The following is a 10,111-nucleotide window of genomic DNA, read 5'->3' as shown; positions in this document are numbered from 1 at the left end:
AGATTTTATCATTTTTATAATTGTAAGTTAAAAGAAAGAAAATAAAAACCAGATTTTTTCAAAATTTTAAGGGCAGAATTGGAACATTAAAGGTAAAAAAATAAGACGTGAGATGAACTGAGCATTTAGTGGAGTGGAAATATCCACACCCTAAACATATTATTAAAAGTTTAAACCGAGCTGCTCATTTCCTCAATGAAGCCCCAACTCACACGACTCACGTTAACTTGCTATAGTCACTCACTACGTACGCACTGTCACTGGTTGATTACTCCCCTATATTGCCAAAGTGCAAGTGATTAATTAAGTTAAGAATAGTACATATTAGTGTGAGACCAATAATTTGTGGTCGTTTTCATTTCTCCTCAAATGTGATCATCATTAAACAATCCATTTGTCCATTTGTTAAGCTATCCTATCCAAGATTTACCACTACACAGATCAGTATTATTATATGAGATTAACTTCATTCCAAGTACAACTACATCAAATCAACATACGTCCTGAATTAACATGTACGAGTATGTTTTTTTTAACTACGTACATCAAATCACATATGCATCCATGCTCATGAGCTGCAGCATTTGTTTGTGTTTACTGAAAGAAAGAAAATGGAAAGAGGTTTGAAATGTTTTGCTCATCCACTTCACCCAGTTGTATTGAGCCACAAGTTTAGCCGGAAAACATACGGTAACTTAGATCAGAATAAAGACGTCCAGTATCAGAGTAATTAGCGGTCAACCTTCCCTTAATAACATTGACAAGAAAACATTCTCATATACTCGTGCAAATGTATTCTCCACCAAAATCATAAAATTCATTTTCATTTACACTACTATATCCTTAGAAATTTATCAATATACTTTATATGATAGAATGATATTATTATCATCCGTCTATTTTGGACGGTATAAATAAGCACTTAACATATTTTGAACCTTACTATCATTGCCATGGCGTGATAGACAGGCTAGTAGTTTGCCTCTTTGTTCCGAGACTCATGGATACCTGGTAGCAAACATTGTATCTTAGTACTCCTTTTAGTAAAAAAAAATTAAGATTAGGATCAAAATTAGAACATTTTTGGAATATTGATTGAAATTAATTCCTGTTTTGTAAATTCTAACAGAAAAAAGTAAAGTACGATGGGTGGGATGATAAGTATGGAAGGTGTCAAACTGTCAATGATATTAGCGTTATTCATGAATTGAATCATCTGCACAATCTATTTTGTTGCTTTCAGGAGTAACACCTGTCTCATCTGTGTTTCCAACAAGTGCTTCCTTAGACATAACAAAGGCAATGCTTTCAATTCAATCACACCTCACTGATCTCAGAATCATGGGCAATCAAGAGTTAGAGGAGAAGATGATTAATAACAATGACACAAAAGTGAGGCCTAACAACAAGGAAGTCATCATCACTGTCTATGTTGAATCAGATTCCCTCTCACATCATCCCTTTAAGAAGATTAATCCCAAGAAAATCTCCAGAAAGCCTCCTCAGACTGCGACAACACACATCTATGATCGTCGGGCTCATCTTCTTGCTTATGCTCAAGAGCTAAGAAAAAATGCTACTTCTCAACAGTTGCAGCGGCCTAAAAATGGCTCAAACTCAAAGCCTAAGCACAAGGTTAGTTTCATTTCATCTATTACCAGATATGTTACAAGTATGTTCTCGTTTGATACAGATCACTCTTTAAAACAAGATCTCTTATCAATAGTAGTTTGATTTTACAGTTTGAGTTTGGCAACACACCATTATAACATTTTCTAACAAGAGCACAATTTTCAACAAATTATCAAACTGAAAATGATTTTTGACATTACTGAGCAGCCAAATAGAAATAGGTTCACAACTCCAGTGAGACTCCGGAGACCAAAGGGTGGCAGATGGAGGTATCAGCGATTAGTACCAGAAGTCGACATACCGTGCAGTTCCAAATGGAACAGTTACAGCAAAAGAAAGGCTACCGACTCAAAAAGGAATTCGAACATGATTGTATGTTACAGTCATGTCAATCAATCTTCTTCCACATTCTTTTTTTCTAGTTATGCATTATGCAAGTTTGTTTTGATGTATGAATATGTGTGTCACACATGTGCAGAGGAAGTTGAGGTGTATGCTGAGAGGTTTGTGGGACTGCAACAAAGGGTCCCAAGTTGAACGGAAACATCATCAAGCTGATTGATCATCTGGCTTGTTCAATTTTGTTATTGTATTAGTGTATCAAATATGAATGTTGATCATCTAGTTCATTGAGATGGAAGTTGAAAGGGTCTTGTTCCTTTCACCCACTTATCCAGTTCTGTTTGTTACAGAAGTAATTTCAGATCCATAATATCCTCCATGGGTGGAACTGTTGTCACATCAAATAGGTGCACGTTTAGATGTAAGCAGTGAACATCTTGCCGAGTCAAAACACTGAAAATGAGGACAATGTTTACTACATTAATCCAGCAGAAAATACTCTGCAAGTAATTCGCTAAACCAATTTCACCACCTATTAGGAGGACATGCCAAATTATTTGCACAACAAAATTATTGGGACTATACCTTGCTATAGTTTCATATGTAAGAGGGGATGTGGTTTGCTATCCCTCTCATATCATAATCAGCAACAGCACAAAATCAACAAATTGACTGGGTCACATGAGCAAATTTCAGAAACCAAGTACCACCAAAAGTACCAAGTTTCACAAGAATGTCTGTTGTAATTGAGGAGTTGAGAGCCAAGGCTGATGAGCTCTACCATGGTGATGATATCTGCCAGGAGAAGTCAAAGTTCCTGATCACAGAGATGAACTCCTGCCCATGATGGACATGATACGGTGTAATGTGGCTACATCAAAGCGACTGGCTTGTTTGGCTCAAGCAGAAGAAGAGCAGCACCCACAACTGCACAAGTTTGAGAAGGTTGGGAAGCTGAACAGCTATGCAACTGAGATCACAACCTATGTTCTGAAGTGTAAGATCAGAAGGCTGCTGGAGTCGAGTCTCTAGACAAGGAGCTCTTGGTCTGGATATCGATTTGGATGACCCACCAATCGGGACGATCACCTTCAAGTTTCCTACAGGGCTATGCAGAACATTCCCCGTGGCTTTCGAGTTTGATGGACTAGATGGTGGCTATAGATTTCAAGATGTGTACGATCTGTATTAGTACTACTACCATAGCCCAGTTATGTTACCAGGTCTATTTTGATCACATGTAATGCTGTTGTTTTAAATACTTTCACTAGCGCTACTACTTTCATAGAAATAGAATTTACAGTTCCTTGAAAAACTGGGTCATATGTATATGTAAAGCCTAACAAGCATCTGGAGTTGCAGGCATAACCAGCTTATATTCAGAAAACAACTCCAAAACTAAATAAGCTTCCACAGACGTTTCTTAACATACCTCGCACTTTGTGCAAAGATTACGAAACAGAGGACAATAAAGAAAAAAAGCAAAAAACGGAGGCAAAACAGAGCACAGATCATACAATATAGAGCCCGAACACTAAAGATAATAAAGAAACTGAAAAAACTGTACAGCTGCTGAAAATTGTCTACAAGAATCTACAGACGAGAAATACTGGTTTAAGAATCACGAAGAGAATAAAATGAAAGCACAATTTCATTTCCCTGTTCAAGTGGAAGCCAAGAGCAAATCTAAGAATCAAGAAAAGAGTAAATGAAAGCACAACTCATTTCCCAGTTCAAATGGCAGCAAAGAGCAAATCGTTGCAACCTATGAGAATACTCAAGGCATGGCAACACCCTAAAACATCCACCAGCAATGCTCTGGTATTTGTTTATCTACAATCTGTTAATCAGTAAACCTATTACTAATCACAGTGTGGGGCATCAGGCAAAAGAAGCAATGCTGATGATAAAGGAAAAGTTGGAGTCAACTGCCTTAGTTGACAATAATTAACAAAAATGCTAAGGAATACCATTACAACAATGTGCAGCAATGAGATGAATACAGAAAAGATGCAAATTGTAAAAGCAGAACCCAAGACTTCCCAGATTCTAGGTAACTTATATCACACAAATCGTCCAGGTGCACGTTCTTCTCTGTTTCTACGACGCCGCCTTGGCCTACCAAATATCACCCGGTTTCTTGGGAAACTGCGTCGAGGTGCAACAGAAGAAATAGAAGCTGCAGCACGTGAAAAATCATCATCATCATCCAAAGAGTCATAGTCCGTTTGAAACCTCCGCTGTGAGAAAAGAGCACCACTTAGACCCACAAATGGCCCAAAACCCAAATCATCAATGTAGTCATCTAGTTCAGAATCGGAATCACTGTAAATGCCATCATGGTTAGGCTCCAACACATAATCCCCAAGGACCACTGCCCCTGGTGTAGAAGACATTATGGTGCTGATTACATCATTCCTCTCTCTTTCGCCCTCAAGCTTCTTCCATTTTTCTTGCAGTACAGGATCCACTGCCCGGGGCCGTGCCAATGGGTGCTTTGACTTGACATGTTTCTTGAGTTCTCTATAAGTTCCAGAGAATGAGCACTTATCCTGCAGGCAAGTTCTCTTCTTGGCATTAAGATGTTTCCTTGCACGTTCCACCACTGTGCAACCCTTAACCTGCCCACGACAAAGTGGGCATAGAAGCTCTGGTTTCTCCCCTTTCTCAATGGGCTCCCCTTCACTAGAATTGAAACCTAAATATCCAACTGATAAATCCCACTCTTGCGAATTCTGAATAGAAGATACCTTTGTGTATGCTTTTTGGTATTGTTCAAGACAGTTGGAATAGCGATGGTCAGTAGCACACATATAAGGGCGGCATCCCTTATCATAAGAGGAACAAAGGAGGAGAACTGCATTGTGAGGAGATTCCATACACACTGAACAGTTCACATCTTCCCAATCTTTCTTCTTCAATGGTTTGGCAGATTTCTTTTTCGCACAGACATCTTTAACAGCCCTTAGCACATATGGTGTCCTCCTCAAGGACTGAGAGTCAGATTTGCGGCGCAACTTGTTGACTTTGGCCATGTACAAATAGACCCTGAAGCTTGACAAAAGAAGGTGAAAATTATTCCAAGTTTTCCACAACAGTAAATCGTTAGCAACATTCACTAGGCTGTTGATTGTTCATTCACATCTAACAAAACATATTTACAAGTTACTGCGAAGATCTGTCTATGACTCTACCAACAAGCCTACAAGCAACAGTTCTGTCAAACCATATGAAAAAGAGGAAAAATTGCACTGCATAATCTCTGAAATTTCATACAGTCTAAGGCAAACACGCTCAGTGGTTAGTTTCTGCTACTAATAACCAAAGGAGTTTTGATAACCACCTTCAGAATAAAGTCCATTTAACGTAGCTAATCAAACATGTACAACTCTAAAATGAATAGGATGTACTGAAAGATAAAATAAAAAGCCATACATTATACGGACTGTTATAAATTGCGTAATCTAAGCACTAACCATTTGCAATGTTGATAACAAAATCTATCAGTCACTGTTTTCAAGAAGAAGAAAACTTATCTTCATTATTTTGACAATCAAAAACCAAATACAGACACAATTATACACAAAATGAGTCGCAGTCAACAAAGGCCCGTGATAACCAACTAACGAAAAGAATAATGGAGAGTATAGATGGAATTGTAGATCAAAAAAGCATACATACTATAGCAAAACTATTATACACACCCAAAACAGAAACAATACGAGGGAGGGCAGTTTTTTGCAATGATTTAAATTAAAATTCCAGTGTTAACTTGCGGTGCATTGTGCAAAGATAACAGTCAAGGTACCGAATTCTAGTTAGCATGTATTTGACCACCATGAAACTTATACAGCTCATGCACATCCAAGATGCACTCAAAGCTCTTGTGCATATAAAATATCCTTCTAAAGGCCAAGCTGGCCAGCTACAGGAACAAAAGAAAACAGCAAAACATCTACGAATTCATAAAACTCCTACAACAAATTAACCTAAGCCTCCTCTAGAACGACCAAAAATTCCAGTGCAGTTACAATTATTCCATCTACACTAAAGTTAAGAGAACTCTCCTAGTCACTCAATTGCGCAGATAAAGTCAAAATACACCCCTATAATCTGTTTAAAATTTTAATAGAGAGATTTCAGGGTTAAGAACAGCATGACAATCACCCATCAAATGTTTCCAATGTGTTCCTCTGTCATTCTCTTCTCACTCAAAGATTATCATGGCAGTATCGCACCCATAACACAAATTTAACCACAAACAATAAACAAATCCCTTCAGACATAAATCACAAACATTACTTATGCTCACACTCAACAATTTCAAGTGTTCCTTGTGCAAAACCGAGTTTCAAAAAGATATCATAGTTTCAAAAACCCAAGTACTTTGAAATATAAAGACACTCATCAACCCAGAAAAACAAAAGACAATTCAACCTTACAGTACTGAATCCGAGATCGATTTCTAAGAATTGATCCTTAGGAGACAATTGTACGGATGGTAAGGTAATTCGATAAAACAGTGAAAGATGGAAACTTTACAGTAAAAAGTAAAAACCCAAATCTCCGGCTATCCGGTTATTGTTGCAATCAACCCTAGAAAGCACTGAAACCCTAGAAAATGGGATCAATTATATGCGTTGAAATTGAAACCCTAGAAAATGGGATTGCAGAAAGGCGCGAAATTTGAGATCGAGGGCGGAGGATGAGGGGGGTTCCGTACCTGGAAGCGTCGGAGAGACGATTCAAATTCCGCGGAGGTTGCAGAGAAAGAGAGAGTTTGGGATTGAATGGGAGAGACGGAGAGAGAGAGAAAGAAGGAGAGAGCGTTCGATGTTGGCGCTGGGTCACGTGAGGCGGAGGTGGTTGCGTTGCGTGGGCAACTTTTGTGATTATATATACGGATCTGATTCGTATCCGGATACGGTTCGGTTCAGAGTGAGGAACTAGTGGCACCATTGTGTTGTCATTTGGACCTGCATCACACACGTCGTCAATACGTGATTACGTGGTAATGAAGACGAAGGTGAGATATGGGGTTTTATACAAAACACCTTAACATTAGTGTGTAACTCAAGGACGACTCTTTCACGATTCCGATGTGAGATTTTAAATGACTTATATCTAAATCACACTTTTTTCATGACGTGATTCAAGCCATCTCCAACTGTCTCACTATTCAAATTCTAATAGCTCAACCTTAATCACAACCATCTGAATCTTGTGATCTCAATTCAAACAAGAGAGCTCCACCAAATTGCAACTCGATCGTATGAGACACTATGTCCCCAGCGTCACCTGGGCTCTGATACCACTTGTTATGCAGAGGCGGCCGACGGGCCCCATACACACGTGTCCAATAATGCCGATACTCCTCCCACTTTAGCCACCCAGTGGAGAAACGGGTATGAGGTTTTACATAAAAGGCCTCGACATTAGTGTGTATGGTATCATTCCTTATAACTCAAGGATGACTCTATCACGTTTCCGATGCGATATTCGAAATAGCTCATATATAAGCTACACTTTTCCAATAATGTTTCTTTACTTGAGAGATTATTTCCTTTGGAAGATGTGAAGGCCATCACCTCTATTATTTTAAGTTCAAGACAACCGAAAGATAAACTGGTGTGGCAATATGACATTGAAGGGGTATTTTCAGTGAAAAATGCTTACTTAGTGGCAAGGGATAACATTGTACTTCCTATTTTGTCTGCATCTAGCTCTTCCTCTCCCACCTCAGATGTTGTTATTCCTTTCTAGAAGAAATTTTTGGAAGAGTAGGGTTTCGGGCAAGGTGAAGCTATGCTTGTGGAAAGCTTGCCGTGACTTCCTTTCTACGAGAGAAAATCTGGTTAAAAAGCATGTTGATATTCCAACTATTTGTACCTTTATGCGAAGTCGAGGAGGAGATTGCTCTTCATTTATTCCGTGATTGTCAAATGATTGTGCAACTCACCCATCACTTAACTAATATGGTCAGTCATTCTTCTTCCTTATCTCTTAAAGAGTGGTTGTGTTGTTGTTCTGAAAAGATGTCAAATGACAACTTTTGTCGCCTTCTGGTTAAATGTTGGCTTCTCTTGAAAGCAAGAAATGACAAGGTTTGGAAAAACAAATCTTGCCATCCCCAAAATTTAAGGCTTAGTGCCCAAGTTTGGTATACTAAGTACCTTCAAGCCAATGTTTCTCATCCGTTAGCTCCTTGACCAAGGTATAGATGGAAGAAACCCAACTGTGGCTGGTTTAGTTTGTATGGATGGTGTCTTAGACATGACATCTCATGTTGGTGGTGTTGGTATTATTGTTAGGGATAAGTGTGGTCAGTTTATATGTGGGAAGGCTTTGTCTTTTGATCAGGTTTCCTCCCCCGCTCGTATTGAAGCTTTAGTTGGTAAAGTTACCTGCAACCTAGTTTTGGAACACGGATTTAGTCTAGCCCAATTGGAAACAGACTCTCTCCTTCTTATGCAAGTCATCCACTCAATTCATAATTCTGTTGTTCTTTTAAAAGGGATTGAGGAGGATGTTCTGCATCTCTTTGTTTAGCTTTCAGGTTGCACCTTCACTCACCTTTATAGGGATGAAAATTATGCGGCACACACCCTTGCTTGTTTAGGCTCTAAATTGTAAACCTTGTGATGTCTTTTTTACTTATACTCCTCCTTTTCTTGAGGATATCATCACTAGGGATTGTAACTGACTTTGTTTAATGAATCATTTTCGTTTCTTCTACAAAAAAAAAAAAATCTAAATTGCTTTATGAACTTAACACAATTTCTTTCAAATGGTGTTAGGAAGAGAGAACAAAAAGAAGAGGACAAAGAAGGAGATGGAGAGAAGCTGCATTAAAGTTATCTATAAAACTAAAAATAGTGCTAGCCTCCCTGCATGCGCATATGCGCATGTAGAAGGACCGTGCTCACGCGTGTGAATTATCGTTTTCGAATCGACATGTCCTCCTATGTGATTCTTTCCTTCAATCTCTACTAAAAGAGACCAAGGGTGTGCACGTATAAAAACCTATTTGGTCGTAGGTCTTTCTTCCAAGCTATGGATCACATGTCTATCTTCCCAACATGAATACCAACATTTATTTGCATGATCATTCAGTATACGAACATGAGAACACATAATTTACACTATACTTGTAAGAATCAGAATATAATAATTTTTGGCTCCCATCGCACTTAAGTTGCATTTTACATCCTCCATCTTGAATATAGTCAAATATTATGTTACACTCATTCTTATAGCGCTACTTGTTCCATTTTTCACACAACAAAGACATAATTTACTTTGTATAAAAAATGGAAACAAGATTCAGGTGTAGTGAAAACAGAAGTCCATAGTACTGATGCAACTCGTTTTATGATCTTGCAGATAAGACCAATACAATGCCATAAATTTAGTGATAAGAGATATACCGTACTGGAACTTATCACCTAATAACATTTTTTCAACATATGTGATCTTTTACAAACATCATTTATTCCGTGATTGTCAAATGACTGTGCAACTCACCCATCACTTAACTAATACGGTCAGTCACTCTTCTTCCTTATCTCTTGAAGAGTGGTTGTGTTGTTGTTCTAAAAATATGTCAAATGACAACTTTTGTCGTCTTTTGGTTAAATGTTGGCTTCTCTGGAAAGCAAGAAATGATAAACATCATAACAAACTAAACCCTAAACCCTAAACATCATAAAAAACTAACTCATGTGATCTTTTACAGTATTAATAAATGGGGAAGGTAGAACCCTAAACCCCCAATTCTGGAAAGTGGAAACACAATAATCAAAGACCAGGAGCTATTTCATTCATTCTTCAAATTCAAATGAAAATTACACGATCAAAATTAAAAGACTAAAAAACTTATAAACGACTGAACAACTGAAACAATGAACCCTACGGCTATGCTCCTAATCCAGATTTTTTGTTGCCTTTCAAGCATTATTAACTCTTGGTGGACCCCCAATTTGTGCTCGTCTCTTGCTTCTGCTATCATCAAGGCTCTCTTTGCAACAAACATTTAAGCAAGGCCTCTGAAACTTAGGAACTTGTTAGAGAGAAGTTTAACAATCCCTTTCCAAAGAAGTCTCACCACCAATCCCGAGATAAACAAGCAATTTTGAGA

At 38.2% G+C, this 10,111-nt stretch overlaps 1 protein-coding gene across 1 annotated transcript; it reads right to left on the bottom strand.

The window, feature by feature from the left end:
- Positions 1-3,656: 3,656 nt before the first annotated feature.
- LOC101294950 lies at positions 3,657-6,739 on the bottom strand. Its single transcript, XM_004300391.1, has 2 exons — positions 6,698-6,739; positions 3,657-5,028 (listed from the first exon to the last, which is right to left on the bottom strand). The coding sequence occupies exon 2, from the start codon at positions 5,007-5,009 to the stop codon at positions 4,038-4,040; it is 972 nt and encodes a 323-aa protein (XP_004300439.1). The 5' UTR covers positions 5,010-5,028; positions 6,698-6,739; the 3' UTR covers positions 3,657-4,037.
- Between the last annotated feature and the right edge of the window lie 3,372 nt (positions 6,740-10,111).

Source organism: Fragaria vesca, linkage group LG5 (assembly GCF_000184155.1).
Source record: "Fragaria vesca subsp. vesca linkage group LG5, FraVesHawaii_1.0, whole genome shotgun sequence".
NCBI lineage: Eukaryota > Viridiplantae > Streptophyta > Magnoliopsida > Rosales > Rosaceae > Fragaria > Fragaria vesca.
The sequence above is the reverse complement of the archived record's forward strand: the minus strand, read 5'-3'. Positions and strand labels throughout refer to the sequence as shown.

What these genes read in the sequence shown, in the direction of transcription:
- LOC101294950 (XM_004300391.1), bottom strand. Translation starts at nt 5,009, where the DNA reads ATGGCCAAAGTCAACAAGTTGCGCCGCAAATCTGACTCTCAGTCCTTG.